The sequence below is a fragment of the Hippichthys cyanospilos genome, chromosome 8, assembly GCF_059441005.1.
Source record: "Hippichthys cyanospilos isolate Australia breed blue-spotted pipefish chromosome 8, RoL_Hcya_1.0, whole genome shotgun sequence".
Taxonomy (NCBI): Eukaryota; Metazoa; Chordata; class Actinopteri; order Syngnathiformes; family Syngnathidae; genus Hippichthys; species Hippichthys cyanospilos.
Window position 1 is genome coordinate 20,894,852 of NC_142376.1, and position 19,210 is coordinate 20,914,061.

The 19,210-nt window shown below is 40.4% G+C and overlaps 1 protein-coding gene across 27 annotated transcripts in view; it reads right to left on the minus strand.

The window, feature by feature from the left end:
• Positions 1 to 281: 281 nt before the first annotated feature.
• LOC148420513 (calcium-activated potassium channel subunit alpha-1a) overlaps positions 282 to 19,210 on the minus strand; it is a 219,608-nt gene continuing 200,679 nt past the window's right edge. For 22 of the 27 annotated variants that reach the window (XM_088420935.1, XM_088420934.1, XM_088420919.1 and 19 more), the window contains 6 exons: positions 18,600 to 18,730; positions 12,175 to 12,369; positions 11,834 to 11,952; positions 7,504 to 7,728; positions 4,991 to 5,019; positions 282 to 3,408 (listed from right to left, as the gene is read on the minus strand). In XM_088420935.1, coding sequence (XP_088277061.1) covers positions 3,257 to 3,408; positions 4,991 to 5,019; positions 7,504 to 7,728; positions 11,834 to 11,952; positions 12,175 to 12,369; positions 18,600 to 18,730 — 851 coding nt within the window. In that variant the 3' untranslated portion in view covers positions 282 to 3,256. The remainder of the gene's footprint in view (positions 3,409 to 4,990; positions 5,020 to 7,503; positions 7,729 to 11,833; positions 11,953 to 12,174; positions 12,370 to 18,599; positions 18,731 to 19,210) is intronic. The other 5 variants (XM_088420926.1, XM_088420928.1, XM_088420940.1 and 2 more) reach the window with 1 other exon arrangement.

Genomic DNA, 19,210 nt, shown 5'->3' on the forward strand with positions numbered 1-19,210 from the left:
TGAGCATCTGACAGTTCCTGGCCAGGAAGAAAGTGGCCATATTGGGGCAACCTCCAGACTTAGCCAACGTGACTCCATGTAAGACTTTTCAAATAGGTAAACAGCAAATAGATGGCTTTGACGATGGAACTTTTGCAGGTATGCATGATGGCATGACAGAGAAGCCTGAAAGTCCATGTGAAAGGGGAAAATAGTATATATTTGGTGGCAGCAGTCCAGGAGTTTTTGTTTTTGTGACAACTCATATTTGAGGCTGGAACTAAAAGAACAGAAAAATCAACTTTTTCAGTTTAGAACACAAATACATCCATTTTAATTTGAGAAAAATACAAAAAGAAACCATGTACAATCCTATGTACATCCATTTTGTACAAGACAGTATATTTATCAGCAGATTATGTTTGACAGTCAGGTAGATCAACTCAGCACCACCAAAATAATCCATCATGTCCAGAATACATCCAAAACAAATAGACTGCTATGTCAAACTCCCGACTTGCTGCGGTGGACAATGTCATGATGCCTGAAATTCTCGTTTAACTGATGATAATGACAACAAAAACAAAAATGCATTTTTCATGCATTATTTAAGACTCCAGTCTCTGTATGGGTTACAAATTAGAATATCTAGTACAACTCCCAGCAAATAAGTTATTCTATCCATTCCCTTTAAAGCAAAAATAGATCAACTCACGAAGTGCAACAGTCACGTGATGCATGATACAGTAGATTATTGGTTAAGTGAACAGCGTGCGCATCGTTCAGTCATTCATAGTGTAACTAGGAAAACCGCTAAATGCCACTTGTCGCGAACTGTGGGGCTACAGGCCCTCCTCTTGACTTTCGAGCCAGCCTGGCACTGCACCGGCATGGAGGCGTTGACACATTGGATGTTCTCCACGCCGATGCAAGATGACAACGTCACAGTGGAAAAGAATGAACGAATAAACTCATTCACTGCCAGCCCAATTCATACGGATATTTCAAGTCTATTGTTGTCAATGGTAGCGAACGAGTTAAATACAAAGCGAGCTTGTGTACCTGAATGACTGAAGGATGCTCAACTACAATTCTTCATTGCACTTCAAAAGCAAATCGTGTTGAGAAATGGAGACACATGACCAGGAGACATCACAAAAAAAAGAAAAAACAATCATAAAAGGCTCGCGAAAGAAAGTCAGACAAATCTTCCGTTAATCGGTATAGTCATGTTAAAATCATTTTGCATGAAATGTGATTATGTGTAAGGATTTCAAAACTATAGTCTGTAAACAAAAGAGTCATCAAAAATGGAATGTTAGTGCTGTTTGAACACAAGGCCATAAAACGCACACGTACGCACACGGACATAAAACATAGGAAAATTAAGGACGTTCTCTCGGTTAAGCGCATTGGTGCTACCTTTCCATCGTTTGCTTGAACTACAAAAGTCTTGATTTTAAGTAATTTCTATGCTCAAATAGTAATCCAATTGTAATGTTTGTACTCGCAGGTTGTTTGTTTGTTTCTCTTATTTATTTATTTTTTCTCTGTAAAATCTATTTGCTACAAGTGTGAGGACAATGTGATCACAGTTCAAAGTTCACTTCAGGACAATGTGCATGAGGCTTCAGTATAGTTGCGCCACATCCAATAGACGGACAATAAAGCTTTTCCGACGTGCTTTTGAGCTCTGGTGAAAGAAATGAGCGTCTATTCTGTAGAAGTAAATGGGTTGAGTTTACACAAACACCGACAGCACAATATCATGTTCTTTTCCACGTATGACTTCTTTTAGAGCCTACAGACGATGTGGCAAGAAGTTCTCTTGGTTTTAAATTGTATTTTGCCAAACAAACAGAAACAAAAACAAAATTACACACACACAAACACAACCATCATGGTCACACTGCAATAGTGTGCACGAGCTTTCATCTCCACACTTGGGACCTAATTTAGGTCAAACATATAATGTCATTCAGTCGGAGGAAGCGACTCTATCATCTATTATTCTTTTTATTACAACTCTTTTATATATATATATATATATATATATATATATATATATATATATATATATATATATATATATATATATATAATTCTTTTCAGTTTGTAGCTAAGAGGGCTTCATAGAGCTTATTTGTCCCGTTAACCGCTTTAGTTGACTTCTGCAGAGGCGAGCTGCCAGGCTGAAGATGACGGTTAGCGAAAAAAAAAATACTCGTGATAAAAGCATAGCTGTCGGAGTGGAAACAGAACTTGAATGATATGCACTCATCTAGTTTTTTTGCCTAGTCATGTTTTGGGAGTCTACACACTCCGTCTTTCCCGTTGCATCTCTGCCAAACCAAACCAGATTTGAGCCCTTCTTTGAGCAGCACGTTTTTTTTTTTGGTCATTTTTTTTTCTGTTTGAGGTGATGGGTACCTGGGATTGGCGACAGAGAACATCCTAGCGCCTCCATGCCAACCCCGTGCCAGGCAGTCTCAAGCAATCAGAGGAGGACCCGATTTGCGCCCACTTTTACGCGATACGTGGCCATTCCTTTTTCAGCATTCGATCTTTGTGATCCCAAAAGCTGCTGCTGCTTTTAGCTCAAACCTGGGTGGGTTCTGGTCGAGATGAAAAGTTTTCTCATCAAACTTTTGAGGCTACTTGGCTGTTTTTTAAATTCAGACTACCCACCAAATGAAATGATCTGCATGATAAGATCCCTCTTAAACCCCTCGAGCGTCTCTCCTCTGAGACACCAGTCCCTCGTCAACAGCACCGCGTTGCTGTTATTCTTCTTTTGTTGTTATTTTTTAGTGCAAATAGAACAGAAGTACACAAGATGGAGAACCTTGAGACTAGTCGGTTGGAAGAGTCACGTCCGAAGAGGTCTTTGGGGCGATGATGTGAGCCTCGTGCTCCAATAAGCTGTCACCCTTAGTCAACTATTGCAAAGCATTACAGGAAGTACTTTTTCTCTTTCTTGCTCGCTCTCTCATTGAAGCTTCAAATAATAATAATAATAATAATATTTCCAAAAAAGTGCTAGGTGGGAGGAGGGGGGCTGTACAATTTGTTATTTGATTGTCATTATGTACATCTCTATTGATAGATAAATAAATATAACAATGTCCAAAGAGCATGGAAGTAACATTAAAGGTATACACATAGCAGGTCCAGAACATAGGTTCCTGTCCAGTTCATGTCCTTGCGCCTTCATCGACATCAGCATGACTCCTCCAAGACATCTGCTGAGTGAGTGAGCTAAAGCATTAAAAGCGGTTCAGCATTCGTCTTCGACTTCTCGAATGGGTGGAATCAAACTACTTGTGGATTTGTACTGGTTGACTTGATTGGCCATGTGAGTGCTCATTGGCTTGATCTGAATGTTCCGCGGGTAGGCGTTGTCCGGTTCATCTGTAAACCATTTCTTTTCTGTAGATGAGGAGAAACAAAAGTGACACAGAAAGTCATGAGATGAGTCGGAAAAGTTTCACGCTGCATCTGAGAAATTTGCTTTAGTAGAAGTATGGGTATGCTATTTCGAGTCCGCATCAAAACCTGAGATTGTGAGACCTTTTTAAGAACTCTAGCAAAGTGCATAGTTGAAATTATAAGCCATCTGATACTTGGTAATCGCGATGAATTACAGTGACGTGATCTGAATTTGTATCTGAAGTTTATTGAAAGGCCATTCATGTTTCTGCATTATGAAAGATCAACTATGATATAGTTCACCAAAGAGACTGGCATTGGTCTTTCCGTTTGTAACTGTTTAAAATGGACGAACAACCTTATTACAGTGATCTGTAAAGAATACAATATAATAGAAATTGGCTTTCTTGATAGGTAAAGCGCGCAGTCTATTTGAGGGAGGTATTTTTTTTAACGCGGTAGATCGAACACCCGGTGGCATAATTTACACAGCATTATATTGATTTTATCTATTATCTGCTACGTGACAGAAGAAAGAAACATGGTATCGGTCTTCCTGTAGATAGTTGTTTAAGTCATTCACTACCATTGATAAAACTCACACACGCACTCACACTTCCTCGAATGGTGTCGGATAAAAGAAAAAAAAAGTTACCCTTTATAGGATGCACCCATACTTTTCGCCTTCATCTTGTTGATGCCACTATTTTAGGGAATACAGTTATAAAGATTTAAGTATCTTAGAGAGATGAAGTTTCTTGAGTTTGTATGTTTAACTGCCAGACCATTTTCCAGACCACTTGTAAAAATTAATTTCAACATCGCAATGTAGAGCAAAGCTATGTGTGCGTGTGTCGCATGCGCAGGGATTGATCTGTGTAGGGTTCACACGGATTTTGGGGCCGTGGGGCTGTGTGCCCGCCATTTGATGTTTGGTGTCACGCCAGCTGTGGGGCAAGGTTTCTGCCATCTAGCTCTTTCCGATAGGGCAAACTTGTCGCCTCAAAGCAGCACATCAGGTGCGCTGCTTTAGGAGGAGAGAGGCTCATACGACACACATCCCCTCCAATTTAAGCTTCCAATCAGTCACGACTCCCACTTTCTCAGCGTGACCAATGGCAGACTTTCAATCGCACTTTTTGCCCGCTTCGCGACTGCATCAAGAGGGTTTGAATCAGTGTGACCTACATGCGTTGTTCGCCCGAAAGATGCGCAAACACACAACCTTCTCGCGCACACATTGCAAACCATCTCACATTTGAAAGGGAATGATAAGAAGGAGTGAAAGATAGCACAACAAAGCCATGATAGCAGGGAGGGTTCATAGACGAACCAAAATGAAGTAAGTTTGTCAATGTCATGCATGGCAGAGAGGCGCTTGTGTGGTGAGGAATAGGAGGAGCTGGTGGAGGAAGGAGCGGCAGCAGTGTTTACTTTCAAGCAAAACTTAAAGAGAGGGATGTGTTTCAGTGAAGGTCGTAAATAAAAGCAAACTCCCCGCATCATAACGACGTCCGCGGAGGACACGGTTATGATGGAACGTCAAGGTTGCCAAGTCATGCAGAATCGTTAGCTTGCATACCTGGGCCCATTCTATTCATCCTTGTTGCACTTCAGAGAGAGAGGTGAGTAATCTATGGTAAGTAAGTGCGTCTTTACAGTCTATACAGCAAATACACATACCGCTAAAGTCACATCAGACATGTTCACTTTAAGGGCTTATCAACAAAGACAAGTACTTTTACCAAACAACTGACTATTCTGCATGCTTTTCACAACTGCATCACAGTTGTTAATGAATGTCTTTCTTGCAGAACCAGGTCCACACTAAAAAGAAAAAAACAATGCATTTTCATAAAAACAGGCTTAAAAATGAAACTGGAGTGATTCATATATTGTAATTCTACACAAAATACCTATTATAATGATATACAAAACATTAGAGTAGCTCAAAAAGTGGTAAAGTTATAGCACTATGACTAATGCCAAGTTGAAATTCCTAGTTCTGAGAAAATAAAACACATTTTAAAGTTGTTGCACATTCATCTTTCAAACATTTTTTTTTTTCTCATTAAGTCACATCAGCACTTAGAAGTCTCTCCAAAAAAGCTGCTTACATTAATGCAAGGGAGACTGGCTTTGCAAAGAAACGCGAGATTTTTTTTTCATTTTCAGATTTCATATTTCGCCTCCTCCGAAAAAAAAAAAAGTACAACTATGGACATTCGTATGTCCAAGACCGATTCGTCTCATACGTGATGTCTCATCAATAGTAGATATACATCACAAGTGACAACATTGGGGAGGGATCCAAACATTATTCAGTATGTATATTTTATAATAATAAGCGAGTACATCATTACCCAACAGGCATTTCAGAACTTTTACTCTATTCGTGATGGGAGGGTTGCTCTCATCATTGTAAATAAAACGTCAAAAGGCCTTGTGACACAACTTGCTTGAATGCACTCAAATGAAAGCAATAAATTACGAGAAGAATTAGACTCGTTTAAGTGAGACGCTGACGATGAATTACATTTGAATTATTCATTGTGTTCAGTTGACATGATCTGCCTGCCATGAGGTGAGGGACGACAAGTTTTATACAATAAACACTGTACACTTGTGTTGGTGCCACTGTTCATCCGGCTGGTAATGCTAAAGGCTCACGTTATGCGGGCAAATGTTTTCGACTATACAGATACAACTCTATTCTTGTGCAATTTTTACCGACATACAACTCCAACTTAATCGTTGTACTGCAATAATTTGCATGTTCTTTTCAATGTGGTCCTAATTGTCCTTTAAATCTGAATCCAAGAGGAATAAGACATATTTAATATATATGTCAAGCTTTTATCCGTAATAACAAAACAGGAAGAAGTGCCTGCTAACATGCAGTGAAGAAGATGCACCGTGAACAACAAAAAGTCAAACACAGCTTATGAGGGATGACATTTACAGCAACACCTAATATATTGTTTCATTCCTTGAAAACACAAAACAAAATATTCAGGAACTAAAGGAGAAAACAGGCAGGTGATCTGTAATCCCCCACAGTGAGATTTTTTTGCCGACGTTTGGATGTTTTCACATTTTATACTGTAGTAGTTAACCTTCATTTATACTTCTGTGACAATTACTGGAAGCTACACATATATGTTTTAAATGTTTTGACATCTTGTGTTAAGACATTTTGCAGTCCTTTTATTTAAAATATTTTTAAACTTAAAAAATGGAATTAAAAATATCCTCAGTGTTGTACAAGTACGATTAACCTTTTCAGGCTCAAATTAAGTTTTTTTTTTTTCTTCAAACTTCTAAAAAAAGTAAAAATGCCTCAATCAATATTAATGTGGAATACATAGGGGACTCTCATATTATTGTTGAAAATTTGCAACGCCTGTCTGGAGAGGGTTAATGGTGCGTGGGATCCTCTAGGAGGCAAGAAAAATGGTAGAACTAAATAAATGTCAAAATTTAGGTAAAATACAAAGTTTTTTTTTTTCAATCATTGAAAACATAACATTCAATCAAACATTTTTGGATAAAGCTTGTCGCTATGTAGCTTTAAACTTTAATCCAGTGCAGTACAGTTTATACTTTTCAAATGGTATATAATAACAAATAGAGAAATAGAGAATGCTGAACAGGTCCTAATTTGCCGGGATAAGTGATAATAATCATTAACATTTGGATTGAACCTTAAATTTGCAGGGATTACAATGACTGCTGCACAAAATTATCTTAACGTTAGCACTAAACGGCCACAATAGGATGACATCAATACACCAGCGGTTCACTAGTATCGACAACCATCAATGTTTGTGTAGAACAGTTTTGCCTACTTTCCAACTGCAAATTGCCAAGTCACAGTAAATTTGAGTTCTGTCAACCCACATACTGTGTCAAGTGAGTTAATGTAATGTTGTGATGACACAGTGAAAATGATTATGGAGGAAAAGCATGAGCAAGGAAGGCAATAAAACTCACGACACACACACACACACACACACACAGGCCAAGAATACGGATAAATCACACATATAAAACATGGAGCTTGCATGCGTGGGATATTCATTTCAGTGCACTTACTTGTGTTTATCTCGGGCTTCCCGAGTTTTACTGCTGCGGTTCTGACGGTTGGAGGCTGGGACGGAGTGAATAGATGAGCTCTTCTTGCTGGAGGAATGAGAGGAGTGGGACGAGTGAGACAAGCTGGTTCGAGACTGGCCCGCATTGTGGTCAAACTGCATGAGGCAGAAGATCAAGTCTGTGGGCACCAGCTCAAACTCGTACGGCGGGTTGGTGATCACGTATCTGCATAGACGACATATATCAGTCAGGACTGTTAGCAACAAGGTGAACAACAAGGAAGATGACCAACATCCCTAAAGTGGACACGTTTATTTTCCACCGCTCTTCTTATTCAAGGCCGAGCTGACTTGGTCGACAGTCAAGCCACTTGTGCATGAGCCAGTGAGTAGGAACTGGTCCCATGCTCATTGTACTGAAGTCAGCCATGTGTGACTGAAATAATAGTAATGGCCTTCATGCTAAAACAGAGGATGTCACGGTTGGCTGTGGGCCAAAGGTGTTGAGATAGGCAGAGAACTGTCAATGTGAATCGATGATTACAAATGGAGATACCTACCAGTGTCTACCAGTTTGATACAGACTAAATAATGGATTTGCTTCAATTACCTTTAATAGGGTTGATGTATGTATTTTTTGGACTATAAGCCACGACTTTTTCCTCATGATTTGAGCCCTGGGGCTTATAGTCCAGTGCGGCTTATCTAGTGTTTTTTCCCCACCAGTTAAGCAAATGTGTGTATCTGCTCAAGGAGTCAGAAACAACTATGAAATAGAACTGCAAAGATGTGAATAAATGGATTTTTAAAATATACTATTAAAAACAAGTTTCAATAAAATTTCTAAATTGAATAGGATTATTCTGCCCTTCAAAATCCAGTACTACCTTTGTTGAGATTTGCCCATGGACATAGAGCACCCTTTTCTGGTTACTTTGAAATATTGTTTTTCTCAGTAGACGAGAGTTCTCCAATGTGGCTGCACGCAAAGACGACAGGTTAAAGTTCGAGGATTGCTGATCTTATTTTGTTTTGCCTTGGACGAGAATAGTCCGTAAGTACACAAGTTGTCAAAATTAAGACACTGTTCATCTGTTTTGTTTATCGTTAGGGAAATTAGAAATAACAGTATTTTTTGGTTGTGCAACTTGTTTGTTAGCTCGAGAGGTGCTATGTATCATTAGCTGATTTGCGGTTTTATTTGTCTAGTTTTACGGCAACCTAAAGAGGGTAATAGTCAATGACCATTGTTCAAATAAAGCAGAGCAAATGGAAAGACAGTCCGGTTGTTTGAAACCTCGTTATACAGCCGCCTAGCTGGCTAAAAACCCGACACTTCGGAGTGAGGACGGCATAAAGATCTTGTATAAAATTTCTGTTTGATATACAGTATGCAATATATATGATTGTATTAAGAATATTATGATTGTATATATTATTCATGTGCAGTGTGTGCAATGTTCACTAAATTAATATATCAATTAAAGAATGGGAGACAGAATGCTGTTAAAGACAGGATGTTGCAGTTGGTAGATGATTTTAAAAAATAAATATAACAAAAAATAAATAAATAAAACTTTCATATACCATCTTTTTGCATAAATATCTGATGTTATGACCAGCGGCCTATAGTCCAGTGCGGCTTATCCGTGGCAAAAGATGCTTTTTGGGTCAATTTTTGCTGCTGTGGCTTATATACAGGTGCGGCTTATAATCCGAAAAATACACATACAAAAATTAGGAAACAGATACAGTAAAAATCAACGTGCCCCGTTAGAATAGGGTGTTTGCACCATTGTGGATGTGAACACACAAGACTTGTTTCTTGGCCAAAGGAGGTGGCTTCTTTCCGTCCCTATGTCTATAAATCTCTGCCAGTGTAAAATCTCAGTGTAAAAAAGTGTAAACATTTTCAAATGATCACTTCTACTAATCCTTTGAAAACATGGTGACCATTGCTTTATATGATACAGCAATGGTCAAAGTTTAATCTTGTGGCGAGGCGAAGAAACCACACGTTGCTGTGGTAGTGGAGATCTTTACTCTTCGCATGCCATCACAAAACTCATACAACAAAGTCCAAAACAGCAAAGACAAAGCCAACAGGTTCAAAGCATCAAAGGATCATAGCGACATGCCTACTGGGTGAGAGACATGGTCCTAGTGTCCGCCACACAGCTCCCCCACGAACACCCAGAAAGACATAACGGAAAACCCCACAGGGTATTCACCAGTCTGGCACCCTGAGTCACATTCAGGTCCTGGGCGGTGTATGTGACACCAGGGCCCCAGGTGCGACAGGAGTAAGGGTGAGACGCTCAGCGTGAAAACCATGAGGTAGCGTTGGCAAAGGGATGTTCTGAAGTTCCGCAGGAGCCGGAGTGGCAGTGCTGACCTGCATGCTGGCAGGCACAGTGGCTTCCGAGGGACGGCCGGTCGCGGCTGCGTCCCAGTCTGTGCCTGGGCATGAACCTGCTGCGGCACCAACACCAGCTGACCCGCTCCGATGTATACTCGGACCATACCTGCGGGCATGGTGAATCGGAGGGGCGGCTGAATGATGGTGGCTGGAGGCCTACTGCTGAGGCCGAACGGACATCGGTAGTAGATGAGGCCGCCCGGCTGGAAGATCCCGGTCGACGGCCAGGGACTCCGAAATTGGACTGCACATCCGTTCTCACCAGCGCCCGTACCAGCCTGTTGCTGGCTGGCTCGATCCCTGGTGCGCCGAGGGACTGGGCGACGGGTGAGAGGACCCTTGTCGGGGTAATGTGGCGAGGCGAAGAAACCACGCGTTGCTGTGCTAGTGGAGATCTTTACTCTTCGCATGCCATCACAAAACCCATACAACAAAGTCCAAAACAGCAAAGCCAAAGCCAACAGGTTCAAAGCATCAAAGGATCATAGCGACATGCCTACTGGGTGAGAGACATGGTCCTAGTGTCCGCCACAATCTAATAATTTTGAGAACTGGTGGTCATCGAGTTAGGATCGATACCACAACAAGACAGTTGATACAGCACAGCAGGGGTCCCCAACATTTTTATCAACATAGAGTGATCAATGCTTGATAATTTAATCGTTGGGGGGAATCAACATGTGCAAATTTTAACAATGACGGGGGGATATAAAGTGTTTCTCTTGTTTCTCTACACAGATGGGCTGTCGGGTGTTTTGAACATACTTTTAAGACTGCCGTCATTCACAAGCTCATCTGGTTTGATAACAAATAGGTTGAGAATCCATTGCTTGTGGGTCCTTTTTGGCTCAGAAGTACTGCTTGGAACCTAACTGCGAGAAATCACTATTTCAAGTTGGACTCCTGGTATTGCCTGTTAAAAGCTTTCTTTTTCTTCCAGGTTGTAGGCTTGTCACTTGTCTCTTGACTGGGCCTTTTCCCTTTCCCAAAGACGTCCACTTTCTGAGTGAAATGTTGGTGCACAAAAGACAAAAAGAATCTGGGCAATTTCCAAAATAAAAGGTTTTTCAAAAATGAATATCTTTCAAGCTCTGATAATACAAAAAGTAGAAATACAGCAATCCCTCGTTTCTTTCCCTACTCTGCCCTCAGTACATCGCAGATTTATTTATTTTTTTTAAATAAAAAAAAGCTATAGTGCCGAGACACGAGCTGGGTCTCTGCATGCCAGACAGATAAGTTAACTATAAATGCACTTGCCACAGGCTCTCCTCGGACGTCAAACTACTTAGGGCAGGAGTAGATTACAATTCCTGCCCTTAGTGGTTGATGGTCGTGCCGGGAGCCAATCACATGTGTCTTAGGGAGACGAGAAGGAAGAACAGAAAAAGCAGTAAGGCAATGGAGTGTTGTAAATCACTTCCCTAGATTTTCTTTGTAATATATTGGAATTTCAGGTGGAAACTCTGTTATCATGTTAGGTCAGCTACAGGCTTCACTCTAATTAGATTTCCCAGCGCCGCCAATATCACCGCGGCTCTCCATGAGACTACAGCCAAAAGGATGGGAACAACAGTCCAGTTAGTGTATAAGGTTTAATAATTTAAGATTTAAGTAAACATTTGTATTGCAGTAGTATTTTGTATATTTTGTATTAGTATTTCACACTTTAAAATGTACCCACATACACATGCATGAAAATTCAGTCGAGGGGAAGGGGTGACGCTACGGAGGATTGGGTTCTGATCCCCATTAGCCGCGAAAAACGAGGGATTACTGTCGTTCATTATTTTGGGTGGGGCCCATGTAACCGGGTACCAGTTGACCCACGGACCGGTGCCGGGCTGCAGACTGGTGGTTGCGGACCTCTGCACTACGGTATACATTTTAAATGGTAAAGTGGATATTTTACCGTTTTGTACACTGGCTTGGCGAACTTAGATGAGCGTCTCTCAATCTGTAGATTCCAAAACACAGCATGTTGTACGTCTTCAGTGCTTTGCAGAACAAATCCCCATAGCAGCCACCATCCTGGTAACAGCACAACACCAGACACATGGGTGTGTGTTAGAGGAGTCACAAAAAAGGACACAATCTTTCCAACATAAATATGGCCAACTATGTGGAAAAGTCAACTGCATACACAAGGAGCTGCGTTGCATGATCACTTCACATTCTATTAAAAAAGGGAAACAGCCGAGGCGTCGAAATGCTTCCTGCTGGGTAGTGCTTAAATGTGTCATATCCGCTTACCCCCAAATCAGCGAACGGCCCGTCGTAGAGGGCCAGCTGGGCGACGCGACACCTGTCTCTGTTGGCCAGCGTCTGCGGCGTGCTGTAGCCTCCTCGCAGAGCATTCTCCTCGGCCAGAAGGGCTTCGAGTTCCGGCGTGGCTCCTCCGGTGACCAGCGTTCTGATCAGTGTGAGGATGTTGTCATTGAAATACGTCTGGAAAGAAGAGGTGGAAATAGATTATAGACTTTTACACTGAAAGACCAGGATGGAATAGAAATGCTGTCCAAGAACTCCTTTTGAGGTTGTATACAGCCCTTGAGATATTCAACAAATAGGGTTTTTAGATTATAGCAGATGTATAGTAGTTGGTGAGATATTAAGGCAAAAAATGGCCTGTATTCACGATGACAATGGCAAAGGCATGGAAAGAACAAATACAGTACAGTATATGATTGCAAAATCTAGAATTGCCCCTCCAAACCAGTACAATATTTTGCCATAGCCTTTTCACAAAAAAATCTAACACTTTCCACACATTTTCAAAAATTAAACACAACTCTTACAAGTCAAGTAGAATGCAAGACAGTGATCCAAACAAACAAGGATTACCAACAGGCAACAACACAGTGCATGCAGAGGGCGATCTGTGGTAAGGTAAATTGTTGTTGTATTGCAATGTCTTTGCTGCTGTTTTCTTCTGTGTTCGGTGGGTGAACTTCAATGCGTAAAATACCTAGCCATCCTAACTCCAATACTGATCGTTGCACATCATCGTGAAACCTGTGCTGCGTGGTGGCCCCGGCACGCTCCCTTTGATCCCATGATGAGCATACAAACCTCCTATTCACGTTTTTTTTTCCTTATTATTTGTGAATGACATACAAACTAGACCCTCGCTTGGCTGCAAACAAAACAATTTGAGTTTTGAATTGCACTAGTGACAGTTTTCCTCTGTTGCTTTCTGGAGCTAAAAAAACAACAAAAAAAACTGTCTCCTTAGCAATTATAAGACTACGATGAAATGTAATAGTAAAAAAAATGTTGATGTGATAGAATGCATTTATTTACATAAATTTATTGAAATTTATAGAGGGGTTTTAAAGGTCTTAACTGTCTGAATATTACACTTTGTACCTTTAAAGAAATTTTCACCTTCATCAGTGGTATCAAAAATTAAAGCATTAAACAGTTCTTAACCATTTCAAGTTTGACTGCTTTTTTTTTTTTTTTTTTAAATAAATGGAGCACCATGACACGTTTGAGCCTTGACATGATTTCCCCTTTGTCTACTATATAGGAAATTGAAGTGCCTTTGTTCGCATCAGTGGTTATCTGGTACCAGGGGCATTGTTTGGCATTTAGATCTACTGGGATGCAGGCCCCCGACTACAGTGTTTCCCCAACCATCAGCTCGCTACCTATTTGCAGTCCAGTAACAACTCCAATGTTTCGTGCATTTGACTGCAAGTGACTTATTCTGCTAATAGGACAGATGATTATAAAACAGAACTTGCAGCATGACTAGTAATGGTTCATAGTGCTTCTGTTTATTCCCTCTAAAAAGAAAATACGGTAGTTCTTGTTTTGTCTCATTGGCAGGTCCGCATTTTAATGTAAGCTACAGTTCGTACTTTGTGAGAAACTGTCATCACTATTTTTTTATTCTCTAACAGTCAAATATAACAATAACCACCAACTTTTCTGCATTTTCATACTTTTCTTTTTTTTGCGTACCCTAGTCGAAAGGTTTTTACAACTTGCTGAAGTTAAAAAGTGGATGGAGATGTTTTTTTCCAGCAAGTCTACTTGTAGGTGTTTCCATTCTCACTCACACTCTCACAATGTGTCATTGCAACAAATTTTACAGTTGATTATAGTTGATCATTAATATAAAATAGTGCTTCTCAATCATTGTTTGCTGTGCCGACGCGGCTCTGCAAAATGCTTGGAGTGGCTTTCCCCTGCAGTCAGATGATATTCACCCACACTTTAGGTGGCAGCACATGGACTCTACGACATACAAACAACACTACGGTATAACAGAGCTAGATTCAACCGATCTAAATTCTTCCAAGCATTTTTAAACAGACTCCTCATCTCTCCCCAACGTGGTGCTCGCCAGGAGTTGTTTACAGTACAGTATTTAGATTACATTATTCCTTTTCAGATGAATTATAAAGGTGTTTGTACCAGTGAACTTACATAAGCAATAGTTTGTCGGCCAGGTTTCCCACTCGTAAAGAAATTCGGGAAGGTATGCGTTGCAGAAACGATGAGATCTGGCCCGCAGAGGGGCTTGGTTGCTGAAATAACAGCATTTTGACATGTGGAGCCGGAGGTCGCGTACACGTCAAGCTTAAACCAAGCGCAGCACTTCCAAGATAGGATAATAGTAATATTGACGAAAGATAGATGAAGCAAAGTGAAAGACAGTACACAAGAAATTGATGTTAGTATGAAAACAAATGCTTATTGTAGATTTGGCAATGTCTTTCTTTTTTTCAATCTTGGATGGTTTTGTTTTAAACATCTGTCAGATTGTAGATTGCACAACGTGATTTTATGTTTACGGCCGAGACATAGATTTGCTATGGTGAAAAGTCCCCTGTTGTGAAAAATTTCTAGCTGCAAATATGTTTTTGTTGTAGAGGAGTTCTACTGTATTTAACTTACCATGCCCCAGTTTTTATTTTTGAAAATATGCTCACCCTTAGGCCACCTACCAGCCCTGCTTGTCCCACAACGAGCAGGGACAAAGAGGTTAATGGAGGAGGAGAAGAAAGAATAGCATCTGATGTGAGTAGACTGCAATATAATGACTGTAACAACTGCATAAGACTAGCTAGGATTTACTGTATTTCAATTGTGCAACTTGGAACGTAAAATATCACTAACCTAATTGTTAGGTAAATGTTCAATTGAAAAACTATAATCCAAAGCAAAATGAACACAGATGTAAAATTAGTTTAATTTGTTCAGTATAAGAAATTTGTTAAAGTAAAAAAAAAAAAAAAAAGCACCACCAGGATGTATTCTGATCGCTGTGCTTGAGTCCAACAGCACTTTCTCTTCACAAACATGGGACTTGACTGCACTCTGCGGGCGTCAGCGTCTCCTGTCTGTCAAGCCGATCACGCACTGCTTTTGGCGGCGTGCGAAGACAGTCGTGTCAGTCGGGAGGCGAGGCCGAGAGTGGCAGCTCCTCTCGGCGGGCCCCTGACAGGCCTGCAGAGCCTCATGATGGATGAGCACTGTCCATTAGCTGCCTTCACCTCTGACCGCCGCCACGCTACAGCTGATGCCCACTCGACTCCCTCGGCTCGCCTTCACACAGCTTCTCTAACCCCTCGCTCACTAAGCGAGCCTCTGGAATGAAGCCATCACGGCACCGAGCGGAAAAATACAATTGGCCCTGAGTGGGAAAAAAAATGAGGTGTTGAAGGTTATATTTTCTCCCTGCTTGCCTCTTTTTTTTTTTTTCTTTCCTGATCTTTGATGCTGTGGTGGCATTGTCAAGAGATGAAAGAGCGTTCACGAGGCCTGTTAAAGTCGAGTTGGTGTCAGCGCCATTACGCTAACATTCCATACTTACTTCATTAAAAGACTAAGTTGAATTCAGACTACTTCAAATGAGGCGCCATGCCAACTTTCTGGCTTTGATGTCAGTGAAGCTGGCAGACGTGTCAGATCAATGTACCAGTACCATTTCCCTTAACCAAACCTTCTTGGTGCAGTCACTGAAATTTGAAGCTCAAAAAAGAGTAATGCATTCTCACTTTCCGAAATAGAAAATGGTGTCATTGTGGATTTCCTCGCTTTGACAAAGAACAAATATGATTGTTGTTCCTGTTCATGTTATTATTCTGTGTGCCCTGCAATTAGCCAGCCAATTGCAGGGCACACAGAAACAAACAATCATTCACACACCCAATCACACCTAAGGACAATTTAGTATGTCCAGCTCACCTGCCATGCATGTTTTTGGAGTGTGGGAGGAAGCCGGAGTGCCCGGAGAGAACCCACGTGGGCTCGGGGAGAACATGCAAACTTCACACGGGAAGGCCAGAGCCAGGTGGATTTGAACCGGAACCTTTGAACTGTGAGACGGACGTGCTATTCATTACGCCACTTATTATTATTATTATTATTATTATTATTGATGTTGTTATTTTGACAATTGTAAATGTAAAAAGAAATGTACACTTGAAATGTCAGATGCTGCATCTTTTTTTTAGTTTTAGCTCATTACAAATGCCTCATTCATTGCATTCACATAATTGGAAATATGTGATAGTGATAGAAAGCGAACACAAAAATGCCCCCCCCCCCCCCCCAAAAAAAAAAAAAAAGAATTACCTCTCCCACGCCTTGTAAACATTTAAACACACTTTTTGAAAACATTTTGAACAGAGCCCCTCTGGTGCCAAAGTATGAAAAAAAAAATTGCACTAATCTGTACCCTGAGTTTAGTCATCAGTTCCCTCTGTTAAGTAATTGGTTCCCTCAATTTAGTAATCCGTAGCCTCAGAGTAGTAATCTGTATCCTCAGTTTACTTATCCCTTCCTTTAGTTTAGAAAATCGTTCCCTCTGTTTAGTAATCTGTAGCCTCAGTTTAGAAAACCACCCTCTTAATTAACAGTAAAGATTATGATGACATGAGAGAGCGTTTGGAAAATGGAAGGACAGTGGCAGATTCGGACTTTCGTGAGCAAGATATCTCAGTCAAATTGTTGTCTGAACACCAACGGTGGCTCTATCCCCCAACGACAACTTGGACTACTAGCTACAATGACAAAAACAACACTCGTAAAATATTTAAACAGTCCTCTGCTGAATAGACAACAATGATCTCTATGCACAGCAGGAGCTGAAGTGCGCAGGTACCGTCTGCCACCGTCATGTGTGACTATTAAATCAATGAATACATTAAAGAGCTCCCCATGATTATGATTACAACACCTCTTTTGGATATAAAAGCTTTTGCTTAATTTTGAGAAAGTTTTTTTTCCGAGTCATCATTAATAAACCGCATTTTGCAGATGGCCCCTCTGCACTTCAGCTACCATTGGCTGTATTAGATCGAAGAATGTGAGGTATCCTCTGTGGAAGTCTTGGAGCTCTTTGATGGTGTCATAGGAAAGCGCCGCGTACCAACTCGAACATAAACGATGCTGGACTTCAGATTCAAGTTTTAACCAATGTTTGTGTCATCTCTTGATTATATAAGTTTGAGTATTGGAGTTTTGCTTTGTGAGGAAGAAGAAGAGTGGAACATGGTTCACAGAACTTGTGTCTTTCTAATGTTTAACGAAGTTGTACTCCTCAATTGCAAAACATTTTCATGGTTCTTTATAAATTTCATTGCATGCATTCAACATGATGAAAAAAACAATATAACATTATATTTATAACATGTTTCAAGTTGTTCTAAAATAGCACTCCTGTCTGTCAAGCCGATCACGCATTAGGAGGTTTCTTGTCATTTGGTTGTCCGTCGGCAATACGGCCATTTGTCTGTGATGGACTGACAGACAGTCAATCGGAGGATTTCGGCTACTTGGGGTGAAACGAATCCTTGATTAATGCAGGTACCTAAAAAAGTATGCTAGGATTTTTTTTTTTTTTTTTTTTAATGCGCCGATGCGCTAAGTAGGACGGATTTGAAATAAACACACCAAATAATACATGGACATCAATGCAGATGCCAGATCAGGCTTTTACTTAGAATTTTTGTCTCAGGGCGGCGTTTGCATCCTGATTAGCTTGATTCTTCCCCCTGAACTTCTTTATCCCAAATTATTCTCATCACCACCATTTAAGAATCATATTCAATCACTGATAAAACAAAAAGTGATCATCAGTGAAGGTGTCATTGTATGATATCGCACAAGCATTAGCTGCTATTGTGACGACGAGATGGATGTGCGATTGAAAGCAGTCGAACATTTCAAACAAAAATGGCATTGATGCATTACAAAAATTACGAAAATTACAACGCGATTATACTAAGCAAATGATTCATTACACACACAAAAAATGCCTTCTTACAGTATGCATGAAAAGTTGAGTGAATATGTTCAGTCCATGCTTACATGTGTACAATTGAAATGAACAATTACACAGGACGTGGTAAAGCTACTCATTTGTTTTCATTTGACTTTACATGACACAAAATTATGTTGTCAGGGTGCATGCTAATTAAACGGCAAGTCAAAGTACTTAGTAATTAATCGCTGAAGATAAACTGTATTTTATATTAAGTAGTACTTCATTTACTTTTACCTTCCGATCCGATAGATCTGATATGTAAATCTGATTTGTAGTAATCAAGGATAACTGTTGAAATAATCCCAATTGCATTTTTGCGGCACAAAAAATATCCCACTTAGATGATTTTCCATAATAGTTCAGGCCAAATTCAAATAAGGCAGTGTGAACTCACGGCACTCATCAGAGAGTCGAGGACGCTGACAGCGAAGGCGGTGCCACAGGCAAAGGGCTGCGTGAGGTACAATTCCGTGTCAGGGTCGTCATCATCGTCTTGGTCCAGGAACTGAACGTTGGAGTCATTCACTGGGAGAACGCACAAGCAGTTAGCTGGGACATGCAGTGGAGACGTGAAGTCAACTTTTGGGAATTTCATGCCTTTTATAGGGCAGGAAATCAAAATAGGCAACGCATGTTTCACAGTAAGCAATCAACAATAGTAAGGCAGAAGTTACAATAAAATATGAGAGTGCCCTATAAAGCTGTATGAATGTGTGATTTCGCAATTTATATTAAGTATGATATAGTGTTACATACATTTCTGTATGGGTGGTGAAACATTTAAAGTCCTGATTGCACATATTAACTCATGCAGGATAAATATCACACATTTTGGCAAACCATAAATGAAGCACCAATTTCAATCAGTCACCATATTCGCCCGGTATAATAACCATTGTAGAAGTCCACTGTGCTAACGTGATTGAAAGCAAACTGAAAGATGCTTGTATATATTAAGCATTCCTAAATGTGGTTTTCAAAATCAGACTTCAACAATGGCCTTTG